Source organism: Xyrauchen texanus, chromosome 43 (assembly GCF_025860055.1).
Source record: "Xyrauchen texanus isolate HMW12.3.18 chromosome 43, RBS_HiC_50CHRs, whole genome shotgun sequence".
Taxonomy (NCBI): Eukaryota; Metazoa; Chordata; class Actinopteri; order Cypriniformes; family Catostomidae; genus Xyrauchen; species Xyrauchen texanus.
The window spans coordinates 23,835,682-23,851,375 of NC_068318.1; the positions used below are offsets into that span (position 1 = coordinate 23,835,682).

At 38.6% G+C, this 15,694-nt stretch overlaps 1 protein-coding gene across 2 annotated transcripts in view; it reads left to right on the plus strand.

The window, feature by feature from the left end:
- Positions 1–15,694, plus strand: part of rxfp2a (relaxin family peptide receptor 2a) — a 53,945-nt gene that overhangs the window by 26,461 nt on the left and 11,790 nt on the right. For both annotated transcript variants that reach the window (XM_052116056.1, XM_052116057.1), the window contains exons 8-10: positions 4,076–4,147; positions 10,399–10,473; positions 13,918–13,989. In XM_052116056.1, the coding sequence (XP_051972016.1) occupies positions 4,076–4,147; positions 10,399–10,473; positions 13,918–13,989 (219 nt within the window). The remainder of the gene's footprint in view (positions 1–4,075; positions 4,148–10,398; positions 10,474–13,917; positions 13,990–15,694) is intronic.

Sequence of the window (15,694 nt, forward strand, 5' to 3'; positions counted from 1 at the left end):
CTTCGGCCTTGGGTGCTCTGGTACCACATACACTTATGAGCATTCTTATGTTCGAACATGGTGTTTGTTATAGATAATCCATGACTAGCACAGAAGTCTAATAACACATCCACTCAGGTTCAGATCGGGGTGGCCATTCCTCCCAATCACGCCTTTCCAGGTGTCCCTATCATTTCCCACGTGCGCATTGAAGTCACCCAGCATCACTATGCAGTCCCCTACTGGGGCCATATTCAAGACTCCACTCAGGGTCTCCAAGAAGGCTGAATACCCTGAACTGCTGTTCAGTGCATATGCACAGACAACAGTCAGTGTCCCCCCCCCCCCCACAACCCGTAGGCGTAGGGAGGAAACCCTCTCTTCCACCGGGGTAAACTCCAAAGTAGAGGCGCTCAGCCAGGGACTCGTGAGTATCCCCACACCCGCCCGTCGCCTCACACCCTGGGAAACTCCAGAGAAGAATAGAGTCCATCCCCTATCCAGGAGTACGGATCCAGAGCCAAAACTGTGCGTCAAAGAAACCCCACCAGATCCAACTGGTAGCGCACCTCCTCACCATTTCTGGCTCCTTCCCCCCCAGCAAGGTGACGTTCCACTTCCCTAGAGCTAGTCTTTGCCACCCAGGTCTGGTCCGTGGAGACCCACGACCTTCACTGCCACCCATATGGCAGTGCACCTGACTCCTGCGGTTTCTCCAATGGGTGGTGGGCCCAAGGGATGAAAAAAATAGACAGATCATATGATATAAATCATCATATTTCATCAAATGAATGCTCTCATTCTCAGAAATGTTGGTGCCCTAATACCACAGTTTGAAAGTTTTTCAAAACAATCACAAAGTGAAATATGATTTCTGTAAGACATCAAATACAAACAACTCTTTTATGCTCTGATCACTGCTGCAAGAAGAAGAAGAAGAAGAATCCTTTATTGTGGTCACACATTATACACACAGTTTTTTGCATATATACAGTGAAATTTATTAGTTTTCACATATCCCAGCTAAGCTGGGGTCAGAGTGCAGAGTCAGCCATGATACAGCACCCCTGGAGCAGATAGGGTTAAGGGCCTTTCTCAAGGGCCCAACAGTGGCATCTTGGTGGTTCTGGTCAGTAACCCTGAGCCTCAACCACTGAGCCACCACTCCCCTAAGCAACAAATCGCAAAAAAAACGTTATATCTGCTCTTACCTTAGGCAGTTTTCTACAAAATGAGACATGTTTTACTTGTCTGAGAGCTGTAAATATGCATTCCAGCAGGTAAAGCATCAGAATTTGTTATTGACTATTGATGATAATATGTTTATTATAAAAATATATCATCACAAAGTGGAGGATCTCAGCTTTCTAATGACTTTAAATTTCAGTGTGAAAAATTGCAGGCGGCAGCCCTAAAATGCTCAGTCGGCAGTATGTGTAACATAATGACGATTACCACTAAAAAAAATAATTTTTGATAAATGATTTTTTTATCATTAAAAAAAAAAACGTCTTGGTTACTTTTGTAACCTCCGTTTCCCGAGGGAAGGAACGAGACGTTGTGTCGAATGAAGTCACACAAGGGGTCTTCCTGGGATGCCAAATGATATTGGAGAAAAGGCCAATATCAAGTTGGCAGACAGAATTTGCATGCCCCGCCCCGGACATACGGTTATAAAGGGAAGCGGGGCAGCGAGTGCCAGTCAGGATTTTGCACTGAGGAGCCGAAAATAAGGTACGTCCGTTTACAGTGGTAGGTCTAGTGCTGTGGCAGGAGAGACACAACATCTCATTCCTTCCCTCGGGGAATGGAGGTTACAACCGTAACCATGACGTTCCCCTTCTGTCACTCACTCGACGTTGTGTCGAATTAAGTGACACAAGGGGTCCCATCTAAAAACGCCACGCACTGTCCGTGTTACGTGAACTGTCGAGATAGGTGCAAGCAGGCTACTGCGTGCTAGAGGCAACTGTGTCGGCTGCACGTAGCCCTCCCCAACGCCCCAAAAGAGATGTCACATACAGACCTTAGGTTCCCCGCACCCCTGAGGGGGGGAACAGGCGCTACATGACTAGCATGGGAGCAAGCCCGGCAGCCGCAGCCTTTTCTCTCACTATGTTTCTCACATAGGACGTGAAGCGGCTGGGGCTATCTTAAAGCTATGAAACGCATCGGGGATGGCGGTCTTTCCCGGTCCTATTCTTTCAGGGGGAAAAGACCCAGCGGAGTCCTGCCCAGTCTAGGGGGAGGTAACATGTGGCAAATACACCACAAGGGTTGTGAAGCCGTACGTGGGAAATGGCGTGGTGGTAGGTACAGCCTAATGAGGGGGGACTCTACAAGCATGGCAACCGGGGCAGCGGGGCTGCCCAAGGCAAACGCCGACAGGGGGACCGTACCATGGGAAATACATCACAGAGAGTTTGCCTGAAAAGGGAACTAAGCCCGTGGAGCCCGACCCCAGTACAGGTCACCCGTGACTCGTAGTGGCTCGCAGGAATTGCTCCGCTGAATTCGCAGGCCAGAAGGCTAGGGAAGAAAGCATCCAGGGTGCGACACTTAGTGGCCAACCTGGGATAGAAGGCGCACTGGATAAACTTGGTGAAGGGCGCTGTGTGCAAGCGTAACACCCGGTCGGTTGTGCCGCATTACCGAGTTCTACAAGCTTGGACATGACAAAACAGGAAAAGCCCGGGAAAGCATAGCGGACATCTGCGCGTCAGCCTCAGACTGGGCCCGAAGGTGGCAGCCCAGATGAGTCATCAGCATCAGCCGCCGCTGTGATGCTCTCCGATGCAGCGGCAATGTCGTCATCCAATTCTGGGACTCAAGGGAGAATGCCGGCTGGCCGCGAGGTGAGCCACACTCATCCCGAGCTCGGACAGAAGCAAGCAAGCAAGCTAGCGTGCCGGCGGGCGGGTGGTTCGTGTGGATTTACCCTGCTAAACCGAGCCCATCATTATAACAAAATCACAGATTTTATGACCGTCAGGAGTGGAGAGAAATCAACCGTATCCAGGAACTACACAGAGGTGGAAAGACATCTTTAAAAAGACGCGTCCTGAAAAGGACGTTCAACGCCTGCTGTGTATTGCTCTTTTATGAGTGGGAACTCAAACTCTTTTAGAGGAAATAAACTCTTTTTAGGAGGAGAAACACTATTTCAGGAAATAAAAGCACTGTCGAAGCGCCCAGGAGCGTAGACTGCACAGTGTGCAGAGAGACCCAACAGACCCAACAGCAGTGCTTATCACCAGTAGAGGTGAGTGAAACAGTGTGAACTCAGCTTGCTGTTACACAACCGTTCGGCTCAGAAGAAAAATTCTGACTGGCACTCGCTGCCCCACTTCCCTTTATACCCGTATGTCCGGGGCGGGGCATGCAAATTCGGCAAACATCTGCCAACTTGACATTGGCCTTTTCTCAGGTTCAGAGGTACGTTTGGCACACAACTTCGAGTGAGTGACAGAAGGGGAAAGCCACTTACAAAGTGAATGCGGCCTGGTCATCAAAGTTAAAATACACACTGCTTCAAAAACGTAGGAACAATCTGTAAATATTCTACAGGTTGGCATAATTTAGTTTGATAAAATCTCTTACCATACCACCCGTATCTTTGTGAAGTCATAACCAATATTACAATGTCAGTAAACCCAACAATCTGGTAAATACCATAATGCAAGGAAATCCCTGATTACACTGAACTTTTGATAACTGGTATTGTATAATGTTTACTTCTTGTGACTATACCAGTGAAAAAGTGTGTACTGTATTTAAATGTTTATAGACTTGCCCCATTCACGTCCATATAAAGTGTCTTACTGTAACCGCAAGTTTTCCATTTTCTTTTTTTTTTTTTTTTATAAATGAGGGAAGAGTCTAAATAATTTTTTGTGATAATCAACATTATGCCACAAATGCTTTTGACTAAGCTCAACCTGTATTATACCTGGAACATTCCTTTTACATTTTACCTGGTCCATACTGTACAGTGATTAGTCCTTGGTCAGTACCAGCACTGCCAACCATTGTATTCCTCTGCTTTGCATTTACATAGTAGAAGACGTTTGAGATCTTTGTTTATTCTCATCCTCAGAGTCATAGATCACAATCCACTTAAAAACATCTCTCGAGATACCTTCATCGGTCTGAAATCAATGACATTTCTGTAAGTATCTTGCTGTTTTATAATAATTGTTGGTTTTACTGAATTTTGGCATTCTATTAAAAGTAATCAGATTGTTTTTACAGTCATCTGTCTGTTAGAAATATCAAGCTTTATAAATGTAACAAAGCTTGTTTGCCTGTTGACCAAAGCCCTGTTGCTAATGGAGTCTGTGTTATATGAAACAGCAATATCCAGTCAGGAAAATGTGAATTGCAAACAATTTCAAGGACTTTAGAGTAAACAAAAATGTATTACTATATATTAAATCTTTCCTGTTTTTTCACCACTTTTTTATGTACAATTTGCCAGTTAGTGTACACTACTGTATATTAATGTAATGGGACAGTTCCTACAACAGTTTGAAATATCAAAGAAGTGGCTTATACTTTTTGCATTCCCCTACCAATTACAGGTAGCTCCAAGGCAATGTAACAGAACTCATGTTAGGCCCACTTAACCTGGAACATTGCCAATTTTGGTTCTATACACTAGATGTGAGATTGAGATCTTGGAAATGCAATAAGACCCAACAAGGTCATTCCAAACAATAGTGTTGTCATACCGTAACAACACAACTGTCTGTACCCACAACAAAGCAAACAGACATTTTCCACTTTAAACTTGAGGTTCTTGATTTTGGGGATACTGCATTTTAAAACAGTTAAAATTGTTTTAAAATGGCGTAATCCCAAAATCTATGAAGTTCACATTTGATGATCCATCAAATAATATGATAATTTGTTATTGAAAGAAATGCTTTAAAAACAATTACATTTTATAATTATTTCAGTTTCATATTACTATTTCTAATGAATATCTAGAAGATATATTTTATATATTTTAAGACTCTTAAAACTCATAGCTTCCTCCTGAACTCATTGGGGTCCAGGATTTAAAGCCCTTTTGTTAAATTCTGTTTTGTATTTGCCCTTATTACAATTTACCATAGATTTGGTGGTATTAGTAAGATTATGGCAATCACAGGTAAAACAATGCTCATCATTACCGTGGTTGGATGCAATAAATGTTTCTAACCACGCTATGTAATTTATAACGAAAAATAGTATCCTTAACACATGTAGAAACTAATTAGAAAAAACAACCTCCATAAAAGTAACTTATGTTCCCCAAATATATAATTATAATAATAGTTACATTTATTGCATTTATATACAATATTTCTACCAAAACACCATAGTTTCTGTACTAACTGTAATGTCAGTAACTGTAATGTCAACTGGAATGGTGATGATTGGATTGAAAAGACTGTATTTACTGGTGTGATTGACACAGTGATTTCCTTTTTACCTCTTCACTGCTGTTTAGAATGTTGGGGCTGTTTAATCTGGTTTCAGTGAGCTTTGCGTTGAGCATTTAAGGTTTCCATATCTCATGCTGTGTTTACAACTGGACTGCACTGCACGAGACCAGAGCAAAATCGTTAGAACCGGTCCAGACTTTAAACTGCTTCACAGGGCTGGATTTTACATGGCAACTGGCCCAAAAGTTATTTGGGGGCGGGGGGAGTGGGGGTGGCAGGGTTCGCTGTCCTTTTCTGCATATCATGGCTGTTCTGAATAACGTGGCAGCTCATTTTAGAATGGGCTGGTTTTGCTGTTGACCCACTGCCCTTCTCGGTTCTCCGATGCTAGTCCGCCCCTATCGGCCCAAAATGTATCTGCCCACTGGTAAAATGCCCGGTATGCCAGATTACCAACCAGCCCTGCTGCTTCATCACACTTTTGGAGTATTTGGTGTGTCCTATGTGCAGTGACAAATGGTAGTGCTTAATAGTATTAAGTATAGGGCAATTTTGTAGTCGCACGGGTGGGAAAGAACAGTCACAATTTATTTGCATCAGCCACACTGCTTGACTGGCCCACTGGGAAAAGTTCCAGTGTTCCAGATGGCCAGCCCATCCTAGCCCCCACCCCACACTTACAATAGTCCCCACAAATTGAGAACCACTGATTATGACTTCAACATGCAGGCTGCCTGTAGGACATTGTGTGGCACTTTTGTACAGTTAGTAAGAATGTCATTACTGTAGCCCCAAATCTGAATGTCTTTAATATCCCTGGAATAGACTCCAAACTAATAACAGATAAACCCTTAAAAAATATTCCACAGTTCCTGGAATTACTTTTCAATAATGAAGATTTGTATCTGAAGTCATCCTAGAACTCATGAGGCTATACACTTGGCTAGAATGTTTTCTCAAGTTCACTGCCCCCATCTCTGTTTGGAATTTAGCCATTGCATGCAAACGTTTAGCTTGCAGGAAACTATTTACAGAGATTTATTCTTTGTGTCCAAAAATGTGTCCATATCAGTGTAGCAAACTGTCTTTAGTACTGTACTGGACTGCTAAATATGAAGCATCATAAAATAAGAGAAGGCAAGTCAGTTTTATTTGTATTGAACTTTAGACATACCGTTTTGTATATCACTGTACCGTATTGTTCCTGCTTTAATTGTTGAACACAACCCAATTTTATGGAATTGAAACAGACATTATATGTTCTTTAAAAACTAGCTACTCTTTATTCTAGCATAACTTTATGTTAGATAATAGTTTATCTAACCTATGAAATTGTTCACATAGCAAGAACAATATTCATGAAATTGCATTTGTGCCTTGTATGCTTTAAAATGCTAATGGGAATCACAAGGCCGTCCGAAGGAAGGAATAAACTGCGGGGAATACAGATTATACTGCCGGTGTCATGATAAATTGTGTCCCCATGTGACATCACAGTGATTCCATTGGCTCAGAGAGTTAGTAATGGGTATTCTATTCAGTGCCTTACAAATTCATTTGATGGTGTATGCAGTTTATACTATGTAAATATGACATGTAATGTCTTTTAAATCATAAGTTACACATAATAATATATAACTGAAGTTATAGATTGTGAAATTAAAGATGTGTTGTTGTTGTTTGTGTTTTTCAGTTATCCTAGACTTCAATTATAGGTTTTTGCTCAGGCAATATAAATACCCAATTGAGACTCGATTTACCAGGCAGACACAATTTATAATGACACCAGTAAAACTGAAATATCATTCTGATTTGACAAGGAATCACTTCTGTTGCTTCTAAAAATGAATATTTTTCAGGAAAGAGTGTCTTTATATAACCTGCAGCAGTGCTTAATGCATCACATGGACAAGATGAACGATCTATGAATGTATAAATCAAACTAAATCTGGACGCCAATCCGGTTTTCCACACATCATTTTTCTTAGGCTATATCCATGTATGTGGTTTCAGACAAATGGTAGAACTGTGAAATCACTCACAGAAACTTTTAACTTCTCTGTCTTCTCCATCTCCGGTGGTGTGAATGGGAATCAAGGGATGGGACCATGTGCGGTTGCACCGCCCTAACGACGACCCTGGGGACTCCAAATGGTACATTAAAGGGCAGTATTCTTTTATATATTTTTATAGGAGGGCTACATCCCCCTTAAAATTAATCTCAGCCCCTCTAAAAATCGTTGACTTTGCAATCAGCACATAGTTGTTATAAAGAGCTGCAGCCACAAAGCTGTACTTGTTTGAAGCACGAAGCTCTTTGGTGGATTTTGTTGCCTGTAGCACTGGAGTGTGGGCTGTGAAGGAGCATGCCATTGGCTTAACCCACTGAACGAATATGACCCATTTACTCATTAATTTCACGAATGAGTGAAGATAAGCGTCTTTTGACCGACTGAAGAACAGGAGGTATTTTGCTCGTTTAGTTCGGTAATCTCATTTAACAAAGAGAGAAAGGGGCTGGAATTTTTAAGAGTAAAAGTTACTAACAGGGTTGGGAAGAGGTTACTTTTGAAATGCATTCCACTACAGATGACAGAACACACGCTGTAAAATGTAATTTGTAACGTATTCTGTTAGATTACTCAAGGTCAGTAATGTAATCTAAATACTTTGGATTACTTCTTCAGCACTGGAAGATATTTTTATTTGTTTTGACTATTAAAAACTCTGCCAGTACATTAAGACAAAGTACACATGTTAAAAATTCTCTGAAAAACATAAATATCTTATGCAGTGTTGTTTCTAAAACAAGATCAATCAAAATCTTTCTTTTCTTGTTTAAGGATTTTTAGATATTTTTACAGGAAAACAATACAAAAATTATTATCAAGAATAAGATTTTTGCCATAATATCAAAGGTCTTACTAGAAAAAATAAATTATGATCCAATGTGAATTTTCTTGATAAAAAATATATGATCATGCCTGGTAACGTGCGCATGTAATATGGCTAGAAATAGCATTTTAGCTTAGCAAAAAGCTGACAATTTACACAAGGTTTATTTCTATTTCTTCTGCTCCAGACTTACTTCAAACTTACTTCTCTGTCTGCTCGTATGAATGTAACACTTCATAAGAAAGTGTTTCGCCACTGTTCAAATGCACTTCGCATCATTTATATGTATACATGTTTTCCATCTGAAAGGACTAAATATTAAATGAAACAAATGACAATAAAATGCAAAGTAATCTCTTCAGTAATCAAAATCAGAATGTAACTGTATTCTAAATACCAATTATTTAAATTGTAACTGTAATGGAATACAGTTACATATATTTAGTATTTTAAATACGTAATCCCGTTACATGTATTCTGTTACTACCCAACCCTGTACACAGTATAGTATAGATGGGCTGTGAATCGATTAAATTTTTTTTACTAATTAATTGTACATTTTTCTGTGATGATACATTAGCATTTAAAAAGTAATAGAAATATTTGACTTTATACTTTGTCTCAAAGAAATTGGTTAGTCATCATTTATTTTAATTGTTAAGTATGTACACATTAAAACGTATGTTTTTTTTTTTGTTTGTTTTTTTTTTTTGCGTATATTAGACACGTTTATTAATCTTTAAGTTCTTATGTATATGTATACATGGCAAAAAAGTCAGTGGACATCCTACAGCGTGAAACTTGCGTAATTCAGTCGGGCTTTACTCGATATCAGGGCAGCCGGTGGAGACTTATGTGACCCAGCTGAATTCTGCAGAAAACATTCTAGTATAAAGCTGTATATTGAGGAAATCAAACCCCTCAAACTGCTAGACAGCCCCTTCATTATAAACAGCACTGACGATGTAAAAAGTAAGCAAATAATACTCATGATCAGTTTTTTAAATACGCATCATAATACTTTCTAAAATGTTTTGGTATTTGGTAATGTTTTACTAAAAAAACGACTTCCTGCACTAACTGGTAACTTGCATAGATTCACATTTAATTTAGAGTGAATCTATTATACTTTATTTTGATTACAACTGTAAATGTTGTAGTTAACTATTTATAATTATTTGATAATATATTCATTAATTTTAGGGTTAGGTTAGATTGGTGCTTTTGGTAGCATTTACAGTAAGGTTGCTTTTGTTAACATAAGTTAACTATGTTAACTAACAATAATTTGACAGCATTAATTGATCTTGGTTAATGTTAATTTCAACATATACTACTACTGCATTTTTAAATCAAAAGTTGTGTATGTTAACATTAGGATAATACATTATGAACTAACATGAACTAACAATGAACAATTATATTTTGTATAAACTAACATGAACTAAGATAAATAAATGCTGTAAAAATGTATTGTTCATTGTTAGGTCATGATACATAATGCACTTACTAATGTTAACAAATGGAGCCTCATTGTAAAGTGTTGCTGTAACAACACCTGTATGTAATATGGTCACTTTTAAAATGATTGCTTTACTTCTACTTATGCAAGTGTCCCCCTAAATAAAAAGCACTTTATTAATCTTGCATTTATGAGCACAGATGTATAATTGTTCTCTAAAATGACATAATAAGCAAAATTATGTATCTCTTGTGTTTAAGGCTAATACCTAATTTTCTGCTGTTTGGTGACTAAGTGTGTGACCTTCATGCAGAGCAACATTTCTTTGAATGAATAAACTGTCTAGTTGATGATAATTAAGGGCTCATTTTGAAAGAACAAATTTAAAGCACAATTTCCAGATAATATCTGCCCGTAAAACACAGAACAGCTGTTGCCTAATAGCGCACAGCTAGTCTGGCAGAAAACCTTGATTGTTTTTCCTCTGAAACTGATTCAGTCACATCTGGAAGTTCTGCAGGGGTTCTGTTGTACAGCTACAATAAAGACATTCAAGGTTCTCACTGCGACAGTGTGCAGTCATGGCCATGGCACTGTTTTAGGTGGTTGATTTTCATTTTTTGTTAATCTCAGATCGATGGTGAACACATCCCTCATGTGGCTGCCTGATTCGAGTCTCTGCCAGCACATGCCCTTGCTCAGCTGGCTGTGAGTATAATCTATAGTACACTGTGTACACACACACAGTTACAAACACAATGATGGATAAAATCATCCACACATTTCCTATTTTGCATAACATTATAAAGTTCATGAATGTGAATTTTACTTTGTAGAAATAAGCAATGCTAAATGTAAATAATTGATTTTAACAAATGTAATTTTTAATAATTAAACAATAAAGAAGAGTGTGCATGCAACATAAAGGCTCTTTAGGGAAAATAAATAGTGGTCTGGCTTTGTACTTGCATATGGCATCATGGAGCACAGAATATGTTTGACTCTAATTAAATCGTAATTCAGTAAGTTTTGTTAACGCAACCAGTTTTACTGCATAACACACTAACAATTTTCAAGTCAAGTCATGTTTATTTCTATAGTGCTTTTCACAATACACATAGTTTCAAAGGAGCTTTACAGAAAGTCTGAAATCTAATATGCCATAAATTCCATAGTAAAGAGCATCTATGAAATTATTTTGTATTAAAATGTAATTTATCTAATCATTTACTCACCCGCATGCCATCCCAGATGTGTAGATGTAAAGAAGAACCTCTCAGCTCTGTGGTTCCCTTAAATGCAAGTCAACAGGGTCCAACATTTTGAATCACCAAAAAGCACATAAAGGCAGCATAGAAGTAATAAATTGGACCCCAGTGGTTTAATCCATGTCTTCAAAAGTAATGTGATAGAAAAAAGTAAAGAAACAGATCAATATTTAAGTCCTTTTTTCTTTTCTTTTTTTACCATAAATTCTCCTCCCTGTTCAGTAGGGGCTGATATTCATGAAGATTGTGAATTGACAAAAATAAATAAAAACAAAAACAATTTTGCACCCTGTTGACTTGAATTGTATAGACCAACTTGGGGTTCAGCATCTTGCCCAAGGGCACTTCAGCATGTGGGCCAGGATTCGAACCACCATCCCTGGGATTAGTGGCCAACCCGCTCTACCAACTGAGCCACAGCCGCCCCTAGGTATTCTAAAAATGTTTGTTTGTGTTCTGCTAAAGAAAGAAAGTCATACACATCTGGAATGGCATGAGGGTGTCAATGATAGAGACTTTTCCCTTAAATCTTTTGTCTTTAAGCCCACTTCGCCTGAACATGTGGGCCCCTAAAAGCTGTCCCCTTTTTCCACCCTTATGGGCGGCTCTGTGTGTGTATGTGTGTGTGTGGGTGTATGGGGTATAGTTGTGCTCACCGGTACATGATGGTGAGCTATGTTTGCGGGCGATCATCAGTTGGAGAGACTTCGTAGTGGGGGTGCCGCACTTTCAGGGGTGTTGATCTATCTCCCTTGGCCCCTCCAGTAGCTGGGCCCCTAAAAACTGTCCCCTTTTTTACCCTTATGGGCGGCTCTGTGTGTGTGTGTGTGTGCGTGTGTATGCAGACCCGCTCAAACTCCCGACTGGGCCCCTGAACATTTACACCTCATAGACCCCCTCAGTCCAGACAACAGGGGTTGATCTATCTCCCTTTGCCCCCCCAGTAGCTGGGCCCCTAAAAGCTGTCCCCTTTTTCCGTCCTTATGGGCGGCACTGTGTGTATGTATGTGTGTGTGTGTGTGTGTGTGTGTGTGTGTGTTTAGCCAATAATTAGTTAGCTAAATCTGACAAAACCTTCCTTTGGTCACATTTAAGGACATGTTAAATTGATTGACTTACTATAGGGTTCAAAAGTCTAAGTGCACTTGTAAAAATGCTTAAACTATACCAGCATAGCAATTTGAGTGAAAAGTTTAACTGAAAAATGTACATACAACACGAATTTCTCAGTATTTGCTGTGTCCCCCTTCCTGTTTATGTGCAGGTATATATTCGATTTTGAATCCCAGATTTTCATTTTGGTCTAAAACTTTTGAACCCCATGTTTCACTGTGTATCCTGCATATTTGCTGAGATTTAACAAAACATGTAAAAACTCAACAAAATAGTGCATAGTGCTCACTTCTGTGTCGAATATTTCGTCTTTGTATTTTTGAGCATCTCCTCTATTATAATGAACTCCTTGTTCAACGTGTCTTTGAGGAATGCATTGTGGTAATCATAATTAGCTTAAAAAGGATAAGGACAATGGGCATTACAGGCACTACGAGTTTTGACGTTTCTGTCTAGAGCACTACCAGGCATTCTGTGATACTCTCGCCGTTGAATGACAATTTGCCATCTGTTAGTCCTGCCTGTCAGTTCTGAGAGAAAGCCACTCATAGACACTATCAAAGTCAATCACTTCCTCTCTCTTGGGCACTTGCGCTTGGGTTCCATAAAGCAAATTGATTGTTCCTGTAGAATGCACCAATCAGTGTTGGAGAAGCTATTTTGAAAGTGTAGCTTGCCAAGCTACAAGCTACACTGAATTTAAAGTAGTTAATTTGCAGTCAGGCAGTTCTGAAAAATAATTTTGCTATAATGACACAAACTAAAATTTGCTAAATGCACTGAAGCTTCTTAAGGGGGCAATATTATTTAAAATATGCAACTATCTGGTGATTTAATTTGTAGTTTAGAAAAGCAGTTGAAGTAAATTCACTCGTAAAATCAGGTCATGATAAATAAGATGAGAAATTAACCGCACAACTTTTCAAAAAGCAGATTTATAAATGTTTTGCAAATAAACAAATATGCATTTTGAAGAGATAGATTTTTCCTCATTTATATTTTAATCAGAGCTATATTTTTTCCGGAACAAAATCAATGAAGGCTTTTAAAGCATAAATGAATGATTACAATTAGCATGGGAAAGTCTAATTCATTTTAAAGAATCAGTTTAGATGCAAATTAACAGGTTAAAAAACAACTGAATGGCATTTTAGGTCTTATTTATTGGTGAATGTTTCTTTAAACATGCTGATCATTACTATGTTTTTACTTTAATGCATAGGACAAATTGGGGTGTATACTTTTTAAGTTGTGTTTAGTGCAAATTTACCTGCTTTTTTGATCTAGTAAGCGTTAATCTAATTGAAAAGAGTTGAGGATGAAATAATCACTGGATTTGCAAAGTTTTGCCTGTTAGTGGCATCAAATCTTCTAAAGAGTTAGCTAGATATATACAGTATGACCTTGAACGCTACATCACTTTGTATTCTGAGTTAATAAGTTTAGACTGTGAAATAAACTAAAATAATCTGCTTTACGCACCAGAAATTTGCTGTCCAGTCAAAGGTCTGGATATGTGAAACAACTGGGAAAGCTCCACCAATCTGAAAAAAAAAAGAAAGTTGAACTACTGTCGTAGCATCGCTGCTTTAAGCTAGTTACTCGCCAACACTGGGACCTGTTACTATAGTCATCAAAATGATTTTGTGGTTGCAGGAAGAGTGAGAAGGCTGTGATGTTTCAAAAGTTGTCTTCTGCACATGTCCTTAAAGTCATCCTGTTTTATATGTATATTACATTTATAGCTGTTTTTCTTGGTCTTTCTTCACAGGGACTTTGCCGAGAATCATGTTGAGTTGCTGAATTATTCCACTCTGATGACGTGTGCCGAGCTCACAGTGCTGTAAGGGTTTTTGCTCACTATTACCCACAGTTCACTGTACACACTTTTTAAAAGAGCTTTTTACAGTACAACTACGCATACCTTGCTGTCAGCATAAAATGTTTATTGGGGCAGCATGGCAGAGGGTTTAATTTAATAGGCAATTTAATTAAATGTACTACAGATGTTGGTTTTAGTTTAGAATGTCTGTTCCAGATCTTGGACAGGCTTCTTTTTTTATTTTATGAGTGTCTGAGTGAGTTGATCTAAAGATACTAACCTACCTGAACTACAAAATAATATTTCAATATAGCTCATTAAAATGTACAAGTAACCACCATTATAACACAGGTGCCAAAATAGAAGACTGCACAACATCTTTAAGTTCATTCATAATGGCATTTGCAATAGTGTCTGGTTTTGCACAATCAAATCAAATCCCTTTATTGTCACTCAACCATATACACAATTGCAACAGTGGGTGAAAGTCTTGGGTGCAGTTCCTAGCAATCATGACAGTGATGAGACATACTGTATATCGATTTACAATAAACATCAAATTTACACAACACAATTTACATATCTAATATGCACATAATTACACACAACACATTATACAAATAATAATATACAATGTACAGTATACAATACACACAATATAGAATATGAATACACACAATATAGAATACACAGTATACAATAAATATAGTATATATCAAATATACAGTAGGTTGTACATGCTGTCGGTTCATAGTCAGTTATGATTTTAAGAGAGAATTTAATTTATGACAGTCCAGCATAAGATTAATAATGTGCAGTGCTTATGTATATTGATCGTGAGAGATCAAGAGTTCAAAAGTCTGATTGCTTGGGGGAAGAAGCTGTCATGAATTCAGCTGGTGCGGGTCTTGGTGCTGCGATACCGCCTGCCTGCTGGTAGGATTCACAGCATCAGGATCCGCACCAGCCGACTTCATGACAGCTTCTTCCCCCAAGCAATCAGACGTTTGCACAAAGAACTATCATAATAACACAAAACACTAAAGAAATAAGCATTTGCTAAAAAAGGTTGAATGTAACAAATAATACACTGATGTACATGAGACGATCACATGTCCTACAGTGTGGCATGCAAACACTATTTTAAACAGAATTCAGCTTTTTTACTATTATTTTGCATGCTTTTTTTACTACCATATTAATCGAGAGACTATTTGTCACGTTGCAGGACCATTTAATCTATTTAAGGCATAACAAGTGTATTTATGCATATTTTTTTCAACTGACATTACAGAGTTAAAATCCCTTTGATTTAATTTGGAATATATTTTTCATTATCAACAGTCGGTTTATTCTCTGTATTTTGGTCATTTTAAAGGGTAAGTTTACCCCCCAAAAATACAAATATGTCATAATTTATTCACCCTCATTGCAAACTCTGACGACATTCTATCTTCCGTGGAACACAAAAGGAGATCTTAGGTGGAAGGACATGCCTCAGTCACCATTCTATTTCATTGCTTTGAAAAAATATGCTGTGAAAGTGAATGATAACTGAAGCATTCAGTCCCTATCATCTCCTTTTGGGTTCCATGGAGGAAGGAACGAAAGTTCATGTTGTACAGTGTGAGGGGGAGTAAATGAAGACAGGACATCCATTTTAGGCTGAACCATCCCTTTAATAGAATTTGATTGCAATTGATTTTGGTTCACATCTTAGCTAGTA